This window comes from Diabrotica virgifera, chromosome 7 (genome assembly GCF_917563875.1).
Source record: "Diabrotica virgifera virgifera chromosome 7, PGI_DIABVI_V3a".
In the NCBI taxonomy this organism is placed as follows: domain Eukaryota; kingdom Metazoa; phylum Arthropoda; class Insecta; order Coleoptera; family Chrysomelidae; genus Diabrotica; species Diabrotica virgifera.
Genome location: NC_065449.1, coordinates 234629561 through 234649303, shown reverse-complemented (window position 1 = coordinate 234649303; position 19743 = coordinate 234629561). Strand labels below are relative to the sequence as shown.

The following is a 19743-nucleotide window of genomic DNA, read 5'->3' as shown; positions in this document are numbered from 1 at the left end:
TTTAGATCTCCGTAATCATCTAGAACCGATTATTTGGTAAAAATACGTAGTGTAAATAATGGGATACGTAAAAGTGCCTTGAAAATATTCGTTATCGAAAATTAATAAATTATTATGCGATATGAACGATGGTCTATTTGTTCTGTTTTTAGTATCAATAAACCATAACAATCGAAAACTAGACACTAAATATTGGATATTTACTAAATATTGGTGAACATGAGTTGATGGAATCAATTTGATGGAAATAGAAAATCCAGTAATAAGGTAAATATATTTTTTTTGTATTTTAATAATAGCTATTTATGTACCAAGTCAGTAAAGTTACAACAATCTACAATTTAAGAATTTTTTAAATTTTAGACGTAATAAAAATTCCATGACATTCATAACAGATAACTTTTGCATGATGGCAGCTTTCGATTTTCAATCGATAGTTATCAATATTGAATAATTACTAAATCGGTAAAGTTTTGATTTATTTTATATGAACATAATTACAAAATACTACAGAATTTCACTTTTGACATAAATTTAATTAACAATGTCGTAAATTTTGTACAATATTTTTAATAATTAAAGTAAATAAATAGTAGGTTAACTCAAATAAATAATCGATTACTGCCATCGACCACTTACATTTTAATCTCGATTAATCGCGGAGGTAAAGTAAATTCTTCTTTCAGTACAATAAAGTGTTACTTTACTGCCGTAAATGAGGGCAAATGAGTACAATAATGAATGATTTTAGTGACGGTTGGCGATAAATAAAATATCTTAACAATATTATAGGGGCCTTACAGGTTCTTGGCTGCGATAGTCTTGACTAGATTCTTTTACTATTTCCCGTCCTTCAGTTGTTGTCCATAGTGTCTTATTCCCACTTCTTATATATCAGTCTATACGACATCAAACCACTTCCTTCGTGGTCTCCCTCTTCTCTTATTCCCTTGTTTTACTGCTTACAAAACTCTTAGGACGTTTCTCTATTGAGGCATTCATGAAACATGTCCCAACCATCTGACTTCGTTAGCTCCTGGTTTGTTTTTCTTTACCATTCCCCATTAGCCTCCTTTGACCACCAAAAACTTTTCTTAAGATTTTATTCTCCCAAATCACTAGCTTTTTTCTTCTTTCTGATTAATTGTCCATGTTTCACCTGCGTACATTACCGTTGGTCTCACTACTGTTGCATAGGATCGAAAATTTCGAATCATGCCTTGGACACATTTTTTAAACTTCAACAGTACGTTTAATGATCCTACTGCTTTGCTACATTTCAGCAACCTTTTATCTATTTCTCTCTCTTCTCCTTCTATTTCCTTATCTGCTACTCGAATATTCTCAAATTCTGTTACCTTCTCAAATTTATAATCTGTGTCATTCGACCTTATTGTGGTCCATTTATTTTCTTGTGTATTTTCCTTTCTCATTTCCGTATCTGTACGTGATTTCTTCTTGATTTGTCGTCTTCTTTCTCTAATTACTTTATTAACTGCATTAGTTAGCGTCATTTTAACCAATCGCACCTTATTCTCTGGTATCCTAGTAATCTCATTGTTTCGTATAGTTCGTTTCGCGAGATTGAGTCGTAGGCCTCTTTAAAATCAATAAAGAGCATATCAAACCTACATTTTGTTCATAATTACTCGTATTGTTTTGTAATAACTTTACCGTAAAAAATTGATCGGTTGTTGTTCTTCCCTGTCTGAATCCAGTCTGGTAACCTCCTGTTATCTCCGTTTCGTTGGTTTTTTTCTACTTTTTATAATATTTGCCAATACCTTATATACTGCTTCTAATACTTAGTAAAATTCCTCTTTAATTTTCAGATAGATTTATTAACTTTTTTGTGAATTGGGCAGATGAGTGCTGTATTCCATTACTATGGAATTTTTTCGTTCTGTTATGTACTTGTGTTTATTTATTTTGTAGTATTTGTTGTTTGTTTGATTAATTATAAGATCCCATAAAGTCCCATTATAAAACTCGAGCAGTACATATGTATCTATGCATTGCATAAATACAAATGTACTGCTCGAGTTTGAAAATAGATAATAAAATATCTAACAATAGCACGGGCAAAATACGTAAGCGTGAACCACTTTCGTTATTCACTAGTAATGTCAACCCGCCTTTATTATGCAGTGGAGAAGTTTTCCAAATGAGTAAAAAAAATTTATGATATCTGACACACACTTCGTTTTATTCTTTGATTTAAATTTTAATTTAATTTAATTTAAAGATAGGAAGCGGTTAATTAAAGACCTTTTGTAAGTGGTTATATAAGTGAATTATTTGACTTTACTTTCATGCTGATAATCCAATATTTATACATAACACTTAATGTCATTAAGCATTAGGTATTTTACATTTAATATTTGCATTCCTTATCATCCAAAATTCGATTTTTACGTGATACGTTTATTAAGCAAAATTGTGACATATTTAAGTGTTTTTTTTATAGAATTTTATGTATGAATGAATATGTTCAAACATGGAAGATAAGAGTTAATGATTTGATAAAAGCCAATAAGTATTCTATTCTGTAATTATGTATCATCAGATCAATACATTATATTGTTGATCTCCTAAAACATTTCTCTTGTTAGTAACGAAAAAATGAGTTTAAACCATAACAAGGTGGTCGAAACAATGTATCTATTTTTTAATTGACTGACTAACAATTTCGTCAGTGGCGTAGAATTTGGGAAGAGTCAACCAGCCAGTATCCCCTGTCGTACGCCTCTGGTAGTAGCTATAAATGTTTATTTATCTTAATTTAGTAGGGTGTACAGTACCTACACTTTCTGCCAACTTATAATAAAGATACGCCAAATAGTTTTAAAGTACTGGGTACAAATAATTTTTAAATTTTAATTATATGAATCATAATATCATAAATTAATCAAAATAACTGTGCCGTTTCATATTTAACTTCAAATATCTCGAAAACTAATGACTTTATCGTTACCAATGAAGAGTATATTATTTACGTAGAAAGTATTGGAAAATCTAAAAATGGCACTAAAAAAGTAATTCCTCTAGTGGCGTAGAATTAAAGAAGGGTCAACCATTCGCTATCCCCTGTCGTACGCCTCTGGTAGTATCTGGAAACTTTTGTTTATCATAATTTAGTAGGATGTATTAATAGTCGCACTTTCTGCCAAGTATGAATAGGATATGTCGAACAGTTTTAAAATGCTGAGCAAAAATAATTTTTAAATTTTTAGATAAAACACCCTGTAACCACATTTTATTTACGTGTTTTAGGTTAAATCTTCATATTTTGTGCTAAGGTTTCTCCAGTTACTATATGGACAATTATTAATGAACCGACCTGTATATAAAATCGAAACTTGGTGTTAGTTTTGAGAGTGAACTGAATGTAAGACCAAATACTTACAACGTCGGGATAGCTTTTATCAGATCTTTTTGCTGGTTTTTCCTCGTGATTTACTATGGAATCACTAACACGAGAATTGTACTGTCACCATTATGTCGTTGTCTTTTTTTAAAGACAGATCACATGCTATCATTTTTTTGTGACGACTATTCTTAAGTTAAAGTTGATGTTCATGTAATTGAATGTATTATCTTTCAATAAAGTCGTCCCAGGAATACAACTCATAAATATTGGCAATATATATTATATATCTGAATTGCCAATATGAATAAGTCAGATTAAATTAAATTATTAGAAAAATTTTGTTACTAAGCAACAACATTATTTGTGTTTAATTTATTAATATTTTGTATTTTGATAACGACGTTCGAAGTGGATGTCGAAACGTCGATAAAATCATTTTTGGAGTTAAATTGTGGCTTATTTCCCAATTAGAATAGTAAATTACATAAATTCCACAAATGAATAGTTTCAGAACAATATACAATATACTAGATGCAATTATATTTTTCTACAGTTGATAATTTGACGAAACTACTTAATGCACAAATAATAGCCCACCCATGTTAACACCTTCAAAAATTTATAAGGATCTAATTTTCAGATCTGATGAATATTTGCAAAATCGTAATCGACTTAAAAAATTATCTAAGTATTATAAAAACATCAATTTAGAAATACATAATATATACCGATGATAAGATATAAGACACTTAGACCTAAAATCAATCATTTAATTTTAAACCTCACCTAATTGTGTAAAGATGAGTGTGAAAAATATAGAAACACTTCTAGAACCACACATTGGTGAGGGCAAAAAAATAAAAGAGACTCGAACAACCAACTTAGTCAATCCTGGAGAAAACTATGGAGGAGAATTATTTAAAATAGATGTTATGTTAGAAGATTCCGATAGCCAGAAAGAAGAAGTTTTACATATTGTAGGTAAGTCTATCTATCTATAGCGATACGTTTTAATTACTATTTTTATACAAAACGAAACAACATTAGTCATTTAAAACTCACATGTAATATACAAACCATACGCCAACAAGGGCCGTTGATTTCGAGAAACGAAAAGTATCCCTAAACAGATTGTACAAAATTAATGTTTTTTTCAAGGAAACACTAATAGATTACGATGTCAGATTGCCACACTCTTTGTGTCAACTTCTTAAAATACAAAATGGTTCTCATCTTTTAAAAGGCAGATGCAGTAATTTATGGCCCTTCTAGCCATTATCGAAAAATCGCAAACCAGTTGACATAATAGTTGGTGGTCCGGCAAGTCAGTCTCTACACAGCATGCGAACGATTCAGACACACCCTCGCTCTGGCTAACAATACCCTTTCGAGATATAAGCAAACACACTTGTTTACCCAAAATAAATAAATATATTACTGTTCGTTGTTACACTTATTTTTAATTAATTCCGTCACCACACCAACGGAATATATCTATTTTTGAGCCTTAATCTATCCTTCTTTGGACATAGGCTGCCCCTTCTCTTTTCCACTGGTTTCTATCCAGGTGGTCATCCATCTGGATCCGGCGTGCGTTCTGAGGTCGTTGCTCCATCTCATCTGAGCGCTTCCTCCTCTCTTATGTTCCCATGGTCGCTAGTAGATTATGTGCTTGTTCCATCTTTCATTTGCTTGTCGGATGGTGTAACCTGCCAATTTCCATTTGAGTTTTTCCACCTGTTCCTTAACGTCTTTCTGTTTAGTTACTCCTCTGATCCAGACGTTTCCAGGTGTTTCGGTAGTTAAGTAGCAGATACATAATTATAATAATCTTTTTATATTTCGATAACCGTTATCTATCGTTAGATATCATGTTGGCTACCATATTCGCTATAGCGGCTTTATTGACAAAAGCTATGAATAATTATTTGATTTTCCCTACCATTGCCCTAAAACTTGATCACTCGCAATTTCCTCTTTTAATTTGTTGAAACTGTTTTACATGAATTATTCCAAATAAATTTTTCTCTTTTCTGTAAATCACTTCTTCATGTATCTTTTTGGGCGTAAGTTTAAACTCATCACTGATAACAGTCCTCTAACGAGAATTTTTCATCAAAATTCAAAATTACCTTCAATGACTTCTGCTAGACTATTTCGATATGCATCATTTTTATTAGGATTTGATTACGAAGTCGAATATAGAAAATCTTCCGATCACATTAACGTCGACTGTTTTTCTAGAGCTTCTATCAATCAACCTTCATCTTCTTTAGAAAAAATGCTCAACGAAGAAATTAAATGTATCTGTCATGAATCAATAAAAGAAATTTCAGCATACGATCTAACCTATCAAAATATCAAAGATGCCACAGACACAGATCCTATTTCATCAAGAATTAAATCTGATTTAAAATCAAAAAATCAAAATAAATATGACTTCACTTTAGAAGACGAGATCCTTTTTAAAGGTCAGAGAATTGTTATTCCAACTCAACTTCAACAACTGGTCTTATCAAAACTCCACAGAACTCACATAGGCATAACAAAGATAAAACAACTTGCAAGAAAGTATTGCTATTGGAAAAACATAGACAAAGACATTGAAATTATGGTCAAGTCATGTCAACCTTGCGCTTAAATTCGAAAATCACCTTCAAAAGCCCCACTACACCACTAGGATACTCAAACAGAAAATTGGTGCGATGGATTATGCGGGTCCATTCTAGGGTTTTTATTTTTTTGTTTTGGTTGACGCTAAATCACGATGGGCTGAAATCAAAGTTCTTAGGGATGCTCCAACATCAGAAAAAACCATTGATCTTCTGTTAGAGATATGTTCTACTCACGGATATCCTCAAGTCATGGTGTCCGACAACACTACAATTTTTAAGTGATCAATTTAAAAAATTTTCAAAAAACCAATATTTTTGTAAAGTTTATTGCTCCTGGTCATCCTGCTACAAACGGCTTAGCTGAACGAAACGTTCAAACCCTAAAAATGAGACTAAAAGCTATGTCTACTGATCGTTTACCCATGAGTAAGAAAGTACAAAAAATTCTTTTAAAATATAGAGCAACACCATGTTCTTGTGGAAAATCACCAGCTGAAACGTACCTCCTGAATAGGTGTTTGTGATCAATTTAAAAATTTTTCAAAAAACCAATGATATTTTTGTAAAGTTTATTGCTCCTGGTCATCCCGCTACAAATGGCTTAGCTGAACTAAACGTTGAAACCCTAAAAATGAGACTAAAAGCTATGTCTACTGATCGTTTACCCATGAGAAAGAAAGTACAAAAAATTCTTTTAAAATATAGAGCGACACCATTTTCCTGTGGAAAATCACCAGCTGAAACGTACCTCCTGAACAGGTGTTTGTGATCAATTTAAAAATTTTTCAAAAAACCAATGTTATTTTTGTAAATTTTATTGCTCCTTGTCATCCTGCTACAAACGGCTTAGCTGAACGAAACGTTCAAACAATAAAAATGAGACTAAAAGCTATGTCTACTGATCGTTTACCCATGAGTAAGAAAGTACAAAAAATTCTTTTAAAATATAGAGCGACACCATTTTTCTGTGGAAAATTACCAGCTGAAATATACCTGAACAGATGTTTAAGAATCAAACTCGACGCACTACGTCCACCAAAACTTACCCGATCAGAAAGTCAACCCAATGGCGCAAGACAGTTAAATGTGGAGGAGAGAGTACAAGTACGGTATTACCAAGGTAACCAGGAATTTGGAAATTTGGCACAATTGTTAAAAAGTATGGATTGTTAAATTACCAAGTCCAACTTGATGATGGCTGTTGTCTAAAACGTCACATTGACCAAATTCGTAAAACCATGGTACCTAAAAAATGTGACCTTTGTAATTATTTATCAGCCACAGTATTAAGAACCCCCCGTGCATCTTCTGCCGTCTATCCAACGTTCAGTTCCTCCAGTTCATTTACATCCAAACCCTATCAACGAAAATGTAGATCCAATGATAGAACCTGAGCATCCTGATAATTAACTGGTACCCATTAATGAACCTGCTGCTGAAGAACGTAATGCTCTTCCACGGTTAAGAAGATCTGAGCGAATTCGACTTCTCTATTTAAGATTTTAGATTTAGGTTTTTAATTCTTTTGTATTTTGTAAGTTCAAAATAGCGTGGTCGGCTATAATATCCTCCTCTATTTTATAGTAGTTGTTATGTAATATTATATGTCAGTTCATATTTTTTTTATTTAGTTGTCAAAATATAATCATTAAAATGTCCTAATTATTCCATATATCTCACATTATCGAGTAAAGTGACACCGGAACATCTTATCCAGTATATCATTTTGGTTAAGACAGGTTTTTCTGAGGTATTTTTATCCAGAACTCGAATTTCTGGCTCATACGCCAATACTGGCTGAATCATCCTCTTCCTTCTTGTTCCTTGAGCCATTGTCTGGACGTGGCGACAATTTAACTATTGTTAGCTCGCTTTTTGGCCCATTGGCTTTGATCCTGTGACAGATGAACGACTTGATGTGAGAATTTTCCCACGAAACTCTTGGTCTTTGGCCTTCTGTCTTTTCTTCTACTATCAGTTGCATGGTCCCCGTTCTTCTGGATTTATGACCGAAGTAATTTAGGTATGCTCAGTTTAATTTTGTTAATAACCTATCTTCTAGATAAAGTTCTTCCAGTATTGACGGGTTGGTTCTGTGTTCTGTCCGGGACCCGCCTAGAATTTCTCTGACCCACATTTCGAAGGCTTCAATCTTACTTCTGTCCATTTTTTTGAGGGTCCATGTTTCAGCTGCTTATGTAGCAATGGGAAAAATAAGGGCATTAACCAATAACCAACCTGATCCAGTATTATATTTCAGTACGCCAATCTCGTACGCCTAGTGTTTGACCAGTGCGTACTCCCAGTTCTCATATACGCATACCAAGCAGGGACCTTGTCCAAAGAGAGCAATGATAATAGTAAAATTAAAAGACAAACAGCAAAACAACTGGATAAGAAATAAATCAAAAATCAAAGACGCAGGACAACATATAGCCAGGCTGAAATGGAGTTTCGCAGGTCATAATGCCAGAAAAACGGACAATAGTTGGAATGTTGGAATACCAAGGCAACAATGGAGACCGCGAATAGGAAAGGGAGCAAGAGGACGACCCCAGATGAGATGGGTAGATGATATTATAAAGATAGGAGGAACACGCTGGAAACAGAAAGCACAAAACTGAAGCGAATGTAGAAAATTGGGAAAGCCTGTGTTCACAACTGGACGAATTAAAGGGCAAAAGGTGACGCTAATATCATCCATTCTCACCCAGTCTTCGCTGGTATGCCATTGATCTCTGGGTTTTTTGTTTCTTAGATGGTTGAGAGCTTTCTCTACTTCTACCCGTAATATGATTAGTTCTGCCTCTCTGATTGCACGTTTCTTGTGTTCTGAAGCTTTAATTTAAATACTTTTAGGTAAAATTATTCCAGCAGATGATAATTCACAAGAAGTATTTAACGTTCAAAACACCTTTAAGTCAGAAATAGGATTCTATGAAAAAATTGTGCCGGCACTTCAAAACTTCCAAAGAAAGCATAAAATCGAAGAAATCTTTGATATTTTTCCCAAATTTTATGGAAGCAGAATTAACTTAGATGGAAGTAACAAAGTTGATAGAGATGGTGTGCTATTACTGGAGAATTTAAAAATAGAAGGTAAGATTTTTTTACTAATTACGAAGATTTTCTTATTTCTTAATTTTTTTAGTTATTAGAGCTCGGGAAAAATGCAAAATGCATATTAAGTGCATATTTGCATATTTTGGATAAATGTTGTATTTATTAAAATTGCATATTTTTAGACTTTTTTGCATTATTTTGTATAGATTATAGATGCATTTTAAAGAGAAATGAGAAGTCTGAGAACTAAACAATAAATCTGAAAATTCTCGTGGAACCACTTTCTGGTAATATCCCTAATATCTGCATTTTACAATTTATAAGGCGACGAATAAAGGAGACGAAGGAGACTCTACAATATGCAGTCACATTTTGTTAGTGAAAACATTTTGTTATTGTTAAGTGATGCTGCGCCGGATGACCAAAAGTGGACAACATTTAAAAATATTTTTTCAAATTTGTTACTTGTCTAGAGCACGCTTCTGCTACAAATAAAGTAGCAGGAGGCTACAAACTGTAAGGATGGAATTTCCAATGGTCAATACCCTTCTATCAAAATTAAAAACAAATTTTTAAAAGCCCTTCTGCGAGTATAGGTGTATAACGATCGTTAACCTAATGTGCCTTTACCAGCTGAACCTGTGATAACTATAAGGAGAACATGGTTAAATTCTGTAGATTTCATAACCGATATTTTGAGGGAATTAGAGACGTCATTTTTGTAGTTTCGATGTAGACGTAACTCAGGTGCTATGAAAAATGTGTGAATGTTTTAAAAAAAAACCGTTATTAAAAAGTAATTTGACACATATCCAAACCAATTTTGTAAATATTGCTTAGCCAATTACTAAATTTGAAAAGCGAAACATTTCTTTAGACCAAAATATTGAAATTATCAATTCATTAAATGAAATAATTAAACATCTTGGTGAAACCAACAAAGTGTATCAAAAATTCTGCACGGCGTTAAAGAAAAATGAGGAATATTACAAAATAATTTAAAAAAAAATATTATTAAGATGGGGAAATGTGAAGATAGTTTAATTTTATAGGTAGAACCCTCAATTAAACAATATTTTAAGTTTGCTTCTTTAACTTCATGTGAAGTAGAAAGAAGTTTTTCTGTGTATGCTTAAACAATTACAATTAGATATACCTACGGCTGTTTTTCTGTAGACAATTTGGAAAACCTTTAATAATAAAAAAAAACAGTTAAATCCTTTATCTTCTTTCTCGAAACTCCTTATGCCCCTCAGGGGCGTCGGAGCCTTTATAAAAGGTATATTTAAAATACCTCAAAAGGGCTACATCATAATTACATAACTAGTTTTCGACTGGTTTACCAGTCATCATCAGTGCTTACGTGCAATGTACAATGTACATGCTAACCACCAAGATATTATTTAACAAAAAAATGTGGGTCAAAACCCAGTAAAAGTAGTCCGTCAAGGATACATTGGTTTAAAATGCTACATTAAGCGTGGATGTTTAAAATATTTTGCTAATCTGCCCCAGGTAACATCTGAGCTGTGGATTTGACTTGTTCACATGGTGAAAGTATGACAGCAAGTGACCTTGCTGTCAAGACTGATGGAACAAAATTCTTATAAACTGGAGACTGTGGGAATATAAACGAAGCAGAGGAAAGCCGCAAATGAGATAGGCAGATGATATCAAAATTATGTGCGCTCTAGGTGGATGACTGGGGAGGCCAATGTTCAAAGATAAGCCGAAGAAGGCTAATTAGATGGATGGATCGATCTTGTGTCTCTTGCATTTAATTCCTATAACAAGGTTTTAAGTCATCAGTCTCACGCGTTGGCGGACGGCCTCTGTTTCCGTATATATCATCTCTTTTTCTCTATTCTAGTATCCTCTTTGGCCATAGGCTTTTTGTAATTCGAGCCACGTGGCCTGTCCCGTTCCACTTGCTCAGTTCCCAGTATTGCCATTCTCTCAACAGCAGTAACCACTCCTGATCTTCGTCGTAGCTGTTGGTTTGGGATCTTGTCACGCAGTGGAATGCCCAACCTATCACGCTCCATCGATCTTTGAGTCATATGGATCTTTTGCACTATTCCCCTTGTTATGGTTAAGGTTTTTGTTCCGTAAGTCAATATTGGCAAAACACTGATTTAAAGAAAAATATTGAATGGGTTGCATATGTGAGTCCATATTAAATATATTAATGAAACACAGACATACTCACAATCATTTAATTATACTTTGACGACCGGTTTCGATCTCTACAATATACAGATCATCTTCAGGTCGGCGTTACAAGTGGTTAAATGCTATAATAAGAGAAAACCTGTGTTAGAACAGTGTCTGATTGAAGAGATGTTAATAGAAAGCCAAATTTAAAAAATTTTAAAAAATTTTATAAAAAAATTTTATAAAAATATAAAAATTTAATAAAAATTTATAAAAATTTATAAAAAATTTTATAAAAATTATATAAAAATTTTATAAAAATTTTATAAAAATTTTTTTTTATTTCTAAAAAATTTTTATAAAATTTTTTTTATTTCTAAAAAATTTTTATAAAATTTTTTAAAATTTTTTAAATTTGGCTTTCTATTAACATCTCTTCAATCAGACACTGTTCTAACACAGGTTTTCTCTTATTGTAGCATTTAACTACTTGTAACGCCGACCTGAAGATGATCTGTATATTGTAGAGATCGAAACCGGTCGTCAAAGTATAATTAAATGATTGTGAGTATGTCTGTGTTTCATTACTATATGGATTTAAAGGTTTTTCTTTTTAAGACAAAAGACTCAATTAAAGATATTAGGGTATATAATTTAGGAGAAACTGATAAATAATTTGCATGTGAGTGTACAATTCTATCAGGACAGAAACAGCTTCATGTTAAACAAAGCCCTAAGAGAAGTAGATCGCAAAAAGTTTAAACATTGATAAGACTTAAATGAAACAAAGTAATCAATATACCTGTTGGGTACTATTTTGCTGTTTTGCTGGAAGCAGTCTGTTATGAACCGGTGGTACTACAGCCACTTGGCTTATTGTAAATCTTCCATTCCTTTATGAAACCCATTCCAGAATTCTGGAACCCTGCACTAGCTTATACAAGTCTAGTGCGTGAGTGCCATATATATTTTGAGTCACTTCGATGTCACAAAAGTGTTTGCCGTCTTCGAGCCAATGCCTCGCAGTCATGCAAGATATGGTTGACTGTTTCAGGTTCTCTGCTACAGAGTCTGCAGCGCAAGTCATCATTGTATGCAGATGACCCTTAACTGGCACATGGCCAGTAGGGAAACCTGTTATGACTCTGAGCTGGTTCCTGCTCACCTCCAGCCCTACTAGCACATATCCGTCCGATATACATCTTGCTATATGTTTAACCGGCTACATTCTCCTAGTGTTAGCTGTGTTGGCTTCGGCTTTTTTAAGTTTAAGGACGGTGCTTTTGGCACTCCCAAGGCCAGCTCTGGTCCCAGGAATTTTGTAGCTGATTCTCTCTTTGGAAGTGCATCAGCTCTTTCATTGCCGTATATGCCCGATGACCTGGAACCCATACCAGAATAAGACTGTTATCTTGTGCCAGTCTACTAAGTTCTTGTCGACATTCCCACACCAGCTTAGAGTTTATTTAGGGCTTATAAGAGCCCCAATGGCTGCTTGGCTACCTGTGTATAGGTTAAACCTCTGCAGTTCGAAGGCCCTCAAGTTGTTTTCTCTTACACACTGCAAAATTGCAAAAATCTCTGTCTGAAATACAGAGGTATGTTCTAGTGTCCTAGTGGAATAGAAACGTTGAAATTTCCACCACTACAAAATATTCCTACGCCCGACCCTTCTGCAGTTTTGTTACCAGGTGTAACCCTACAATCTGGATCAAGAGTTTCTTCTGTCCCATTTCTCTCGTGGGCAAATGTCAACCTGAAAAGGTAGTTTAGGCTTGTATCTGGATGTCATATGTCATGTTGGAAACTATAACCACAGAATAGGATAAGACATTAATCCAATGTTCAACTAACCGGTCAGAATTGTGGTTTTTTTTATTAAAATATACCGTTACAAACTGTTAAGTTACTATTTTCTTTTTGTTTTTAATTTTGCAGGATATGACAATTTAGATCGGTATATTGGATATAACTTGGAAGATGCCAAAATCCTTCTTCGAGATCTTGCTCTCTTCCAATCAACAGTCGTTGCATTAAAAATTAAGCAGCCCGATATTTTTAACAAAGAAATTAAACCTTTTTGTAACAATAATTTGGCAACTCCTGAAGATGATCCATTTAGAAATATGATATTAGTTATCGACGAAATCCTTGAAGACTCTGACGAATTTAGACAGTTCATTCCAAAGGTAAAGTAATCTAAGAATAAAATACATGGGATCCTTAGTCAGGGGCACTTAAAAAGATTTCTTGTATTTCAATTTCTGAACTGGGTTCGGTATCTATTACAATTATTCGCCTCTCTGGTTGCTAGTCCTGGTTATGAACCCAAGCTGACTATCATCTATTTCTTTTTCCAATTTTTTACCTATACGACCATGTTTTATTTTCAACAATAATTTGAGAGCATGACATAACATGATTAATGATATTGTTGTTTATTCGCTGCAATATTTAGCGTTTGTAGTAACGTAGAAGAAAACTGAGATATGTGGGGACACGTGAAAAATCCAGGGAAGAAGATCCATAGAAAAGAGACGTAATCATAGCTGAATAACCTTAGATAATGGTTTTGAATATAGTAGCAACGACTTATCTAAAGCCGCGGTCTCGAAAGTAAAAATTGCTCTGAATATTGCCATCCCTCGACGTGGACACGGCACCTAGGCACAAGTATGTAGAAAAAAGAAAATAATCGTTTCGTTTTAATTCAGTTCGAGTCTCTTTCCATCCTCTGACACCTGATGTTTCGGAATCTATTCCTTGTCAAAGAGGCTTTGTAAGTAGACTGAATTGGACCACAACGAAACCGGAGTATGGTTAGACTGTCCTCTAACGGGGAATGATGAAATGAGGACTCGAATTGAATCATGGCAAGAGACTCGAATTGAATAAAGACGGAACGATTGTTTTCTTTTTTGTCATACCTTACTCGGTTTTAGAGTACAAAATGACCACGTTTCATATAAGTAATCTGCGACGCATTATTGGAGTGTTCTCCCAGCGGCGCCGCAGCGCCGGTAGTGTGGGTCACATCAGCATAAAATCAAAAAGACTAATACCATGACAAGAAGTATCCTCACTTTTGGGTGTGAAAATTGAATAATAAACAAGAAAACCAAAAACAAAATAAGACCAACAGAGATAAAATTTCTGAGGACGAGCTGCAAATTAACAAAAAGAAATAGATTAAAATAATAATAGAGAGATTAAGAGAAGAATGGAAGTGAACTGAGATATAATAGACTACATCGAACGGAAGAGATTAACCTGGTACGGACATGTCAGAAGAGCAGACCAAAATCGTTGGATAAATAAAATAAAAGAGTGGAGCCCAATAGGAAGAAGGAAGAGAGAAGATTCTTCAGGTATGAAGTGGACGAAGCAATGGAGAGAAGAAATCTAGAGGAAGGGGACTGACAAAACAGAGAGGGCTGGAGAGAACGGTTGAGTGAAGGAATACGCGCAGTACCTATAAGCGTACTTAAAAGCTATTTTAGTGCAGCCGATATGTGAAACAATTGTGCGTTTAATTATAGAAGTATATTTATAATTTGGACCACATATACTACACATTACACATATAAAGGTTCAAATTTAGAAAGGTTAGAAAATTAGAAAGTTAAAGAATAAAAATGGTATATATTTTTATGTTCAAATTTACATATAAGGCCATCTCAGATTTTGCCTTTTACAAAAATGGCGGGCATTCAAAATGGCGACTATGCATATGTGACTAATATCACGATAACTTTTGAATAATACGTCAGATTTTAACCAAATTTGGTATATAGGTTCTTTTTTTATGTATAAGTTCGAGGTCTTGAACCGGAAGAATCGGTTTGCCAGAAATTGTGTTTTTCCTGGTTTTTATATAAAAATATTTGTATTTTTCAATTTTTTCACCATGTATGTATTAAATTCTCAAATCAAAAAGTTTATACTGCCGTTTGAAAAGAGCGTAAAAATATTTTGTAGGAAATATTTTGAACTTTTTAGTTATATTAATTACCATTTTATAAATGCATACCGTATCTTCACATGTACCTATACTTCATCTAATTTACTAACCGTTGCACGTCATCCGCGTCATAGCCTTCGACGTCACATGATACAACACGAAATATTTGGGCTGTAGGTGTGTTCTTTTTTAGAATCACTTTGCCGAGTATACTGGATTACAGCCACTAGACATATTTTATTATATACGCGTAGAAATAATATTTGAAGATTTCTATTAATGTTAACCTAAGAAAAATACAATAATATGTTTCATTTAATTTTTCTAAATGGATTATAAAGCGTTTTTATGAAGCACATTTAATCGAATCACACTTGTAACTGTAATCGAACGAAGGTGACATTTTAGAATAAATTGGTAACATTTATTTGATAGTTGCGGTGATGACACCTCATATTTGTTTATAGTCTTTACTATAAGTATCTGTTTTATTATATTTACTGTTTTTATTATTTACTTTACTATAAAAACTTACTCTACTATAAAAATATAAATTTCACCTTATTTTATCACGACTTGAAATAATCAAGGTATCTGATAACTTTTTTAGTTGTTATTGTAGACATATACAAAGAAACCTACCGGCTTCATGCCAAGAGTTCGGAGCGGAGCCGTTTTTTAATTATTAACAGTGCAGTGCAAAACGCATGCACTGCAAATCTTAAAAGATTGTAACTTAATTCTTGTTCCCTATTTCTTAAGTTTTTACTTATTTACATTGAATATATATTAATTTGTTTTGTTGTATAATCCACGTTAACAATAATTATGTGATCTATTGGATTTAAAATGGATTCAGGATTTTTTTATGCTTTGGCAACTATGTCAACTTAGATCTCTGGCGTAGATAATGACGTGCAACGGTAAGTAAATTAGACGGACTGTATGTGCGGCAGATTCGTACAAATATTATAAGAATTATTGTGCATTTAACGGTAGACGCATATAATTTTAACCACATATACTACACATATAAAGGTTCAAACTTAGATATGACGCCACATCAGATTTTGTTTTTTTTTTTACAAAAGTGGCTTGAATTCAAAATGGCGACTATACATATGTGACTAATAGCACGATAACTTTTGAACGAGACGTCAGATTTCAACCAAATTTGGAACGTGGAACGAGGTCTTGAACTGGAAGAATCGGTTTACCAGAAGTTGTGTTTTTACCGTTTTTTGATGTAAAAATATGTTGTTTCTTTTTCAATTATTTCACCCTGTATATATAAATTTTTCAAAAAGGTAATAACGCCATTGAAAAGAGTGTAAACATATTTTTTAGGAAATATTTTGAACTTTTTAGTTATGTTAATTGAAATTTAATAATTGCATAACATATTTCACATGTACCTATGGGCGGCAGATTCATTTTGAATGCCCGCCATTTTTGTAAAAAACAAAATCTGAGATGGCCTCATATCTAAATTTAAATCTTTGTATGTGTAGTATGTCTGGTCTAAATTATTTATTATGCTTTTACCATTAAATGTCGCCAATATAACTAAAGAGTTCCAAATATTTCCTAAAAAATATTTTTACGCTCTTTTCAACGCCGGTATTACCTTTTTGAAAAACTAAAATATACAGGGTGAAAGGGTTGAAAAAATAAACAACATATTTTTACAAAAAAATCAGGAACAACACAACTTCTGGTAAACCGATTCTTCCGGTTTAAGAGCTCGATCTTATACATCAAAAAAGAACCTATATATGGAATTTGGTTGAAATCGGACTTTTCGTTCAAAATTTATCGTGCTATTTGTCACATATGTATAGTCGCCATTTTGAATGCTCGCCTTTTTTGTAAAAGGCAAAATCTGAGATGGTCTCATAGCTAAATTTGAACCTTTGTATGTATAGTATATGTGGTCCAAATTATATGCTTCTACCGTTAAATACACAATAATTCTTATAATATTTGCACGAATCTGCCACACATAGGTACATGTAAAGATAAATTATGCATCTATAACATGGTAATTAACACAACTAAAAAGTTCAAAATATTTCCTAAAAAATATTTGTACGCTCTTTTCACTGCCGGTATTACCTTTTTGAAAAATTAATATATACCAGGTGAAAAAATTGAAAAAAAAAACACAAATTTGTACATAAAAAATCAGGAAAAACACAACTTCTGGTAAACCGATTCTTCCGGTTCAAGAGCTCGATCTTATACATCAAAAAAGAACCGTACACCAAATTTGGTTGAAGTCGGACTTTTCGTTTAAAAGTTATCGTGCTATTAGACACATATTTATCGTCGCCATTTTGAATACCCGCCATTTTTGTAAAAGGTAAAATCTGAGATGGCCTCGTATCAGATTTTAAACCTTTATATGTGAAGTGTGGTCCAAATTATATGCTTCTATCATTAAATGCATAATTCTTATAAAATTTTGCACGAATCTGCCGCACTATTTGTTTATGAACCTTAATCCATCTAATATATTATGCAAATTATTTGTTATGTGCTATGTCTTACTTGCACCGTAAAATTTACGATGTCGCATGTCGTAGTATGTACATACATTTTATATTTATTTAGTTAACAGCGGGTGAGATTTGTGTTATCTTTTTACGGTAAGTTAATGCTACAGCGTGTGTTTTCTTCCTGACATTGAAAACTGTTTTTGTTTTTACTTTTCATTACTATAACACTGATAAAATTTGTTTTGATGATATGCTCGCAAAAAAAACGAAGTTCTTCCGACGGGCGCGCTATGATATTTTATAGCACTAGCTTCATTTTTCTCTTAATACTTATAGTTTTTAAAAGCGAATCTCTCCATATTCATCTTATTTCTTCTTTGCATCCCCTTATTGAGAGTTGTAAGGCAGCAGGTCTGAATCTGAACATACGAAAAACCAAAATACTCGTACAAAACATTATCTTGGGCAAACACAGTAAAAGAAGAATGTGGAATACTATGTGGAATATGACTAGAGAAACTAAAGGCCAAAGAAATAGTATTTTTGAAATGGAATAGGAGGTAAGATCAAAACTGTTGACACAGTAATCCTAGCTTCTACTCAACAAGATCTGCAAACATTACTTGACAAGGTCGTTGAGAGCTGTAAGAAAACAGGTCCGCATTTGAACATACGGAAAACCAAAATATTATAGGTATTAAGTAAAAACAAAATACTAATTAAACAACAGAATACAAAACCGTCTATAAGTGTAAATAATACCAAACTTGAGCAAGTTCATCAAATTGTTTACATTTATCCATTAAATTGTAACGCAGAGGGTTACGGCGAAATTAGATCTAGGATAGAGCAGGCCAAAGCCGCTTTTAGGAGGATGTCCAAGGTGTTATGTAACAGAGACCTAAAATTGGCATTGAGGATCCCCCTACTTCGCCGCTACGTGTTCTCGATCTTACCTTATGGTATCGAGTCCTGAACTGTGAATAACATCGATCTAAATCGCCTTGAGGCTTTCGAAATGTGGTGCTGTAGAAGGATTTTAAAAGAAACGTTATTAGAAAAGTTTCTTGTGTGGAGAAGATTTGAAACTCCACAATACTGGAACGTCTCACTAGTCTATACTGAGATTATCAAAACCTCAAGAAGAGGAAGCTGGAGTATTTCCGACATGTAATGAAAGGTCCTAAATATAGGTTGCTGGAAAATATTATGCAAGGGAAAATAGCAGGTAAACGCATTCCAGGTGAAGCGAAAAAGCTTATTGAAGACTACCCCAGCTAATTTAAATAATATTCGAAAATAATATTTCAACCAACCAAGATATCTATCGTTCACCCTGGCTTAGCTCAGTCTCCCAAGGTGTGTGTTAGGGTGGGCCGAAAAAAACTTTTTTTGAAGTTATACTTCTTTACCGGCGATATGAGGGTGAATTTTTATATGTTAAAACCTATGATCCCGGCGCATGCGCATTATAACTTTGTTCTGATTGGATGTTCAAATGACATGTCAAAAATTATTCAATATGGCGGCTGTGGCACAGCTGTAGTTAGATTATTTATGGTTGTTGCGTTTTAAAATTTGTGTGAAAAGAAATAACAAACAAAAGTTAGTTAATAGTTATGCTGCCTTTTTAAATAGTTTTCATATACCTATATTTTTGGACTTTTGGACTATTTTTGACAAGGAAAACTCATTCTAATTTGGTAAGTAGTTTTTATTATAATCATATTGTAATTATACATTTGGATTAGGTTGAAATACAGTAGACCGTCGATTAACCGAACTAATTGGGGGACATAGGTGTTCGGAAAACCGATTTGTTCGGATAATCGAACTACAATATATTGATACATATTTATAGTCATACATATTTATCCACAAGTGAATAAAAGCCATATTTATATACCTACATATTTATTTATATCTTGATAATGACAACTAGCAACTAAACAAAAAAGTGCAGTCTTTGGAACAATATAATTATTTTTGGATACAATATTGAAGAAAATTGAAGATATTTTAAGCGTCAATTACTAACGCTTGCTCGGTATTCGAGTGCGGGACGCGGGAGTCGATAGTTCG

General features: G+C 33.3%; 2 protein-coding genes across 3 annotated transcripts in view; one reads left to right on the top strand and one right to left on the bottom strand.

Annotated features, from left to right (window-relative positions):
• The window catches only part of LOC114325692 (uncharacterized), a 357661-nt gene that overhangs the window by 128473 nt on the left and 209445 nt on the right, over window positions 1-19743 (bottom strand). The gene's annotated exons all lie outside the window — the stretch shown is intronic.
• The window catches only part of LOC114348105 (uncharacterized), a 300717-nt gene continuing 281018 nt past the window's right edge, over window positions 45-19743 (top strand). The window contains exons 1-4 of one of the 2 annotated variants that reach the window (XM_028298736.2): window positions 45-267; window positions 4011-4351; window positions 8845-9084; window positions 13141-13391. In XM_028298736.2, coding sequence (XP_028154537.1) covers window positions 4171-4351; window positions 8845-9084; window positions 13141-13391 — 672 coding nt within the window. In that variant the 5' untranslated portion in view covers window positions 45-267; window positions 4011-4170. The remainder of the gene's footprint in view (window positions 268-4010; window positions 4352-8844; window positions 9085-13140; window positions 13392-19743) is intronic. The other variant, XM_050655336.1, reaches the window with a different exon arrangement.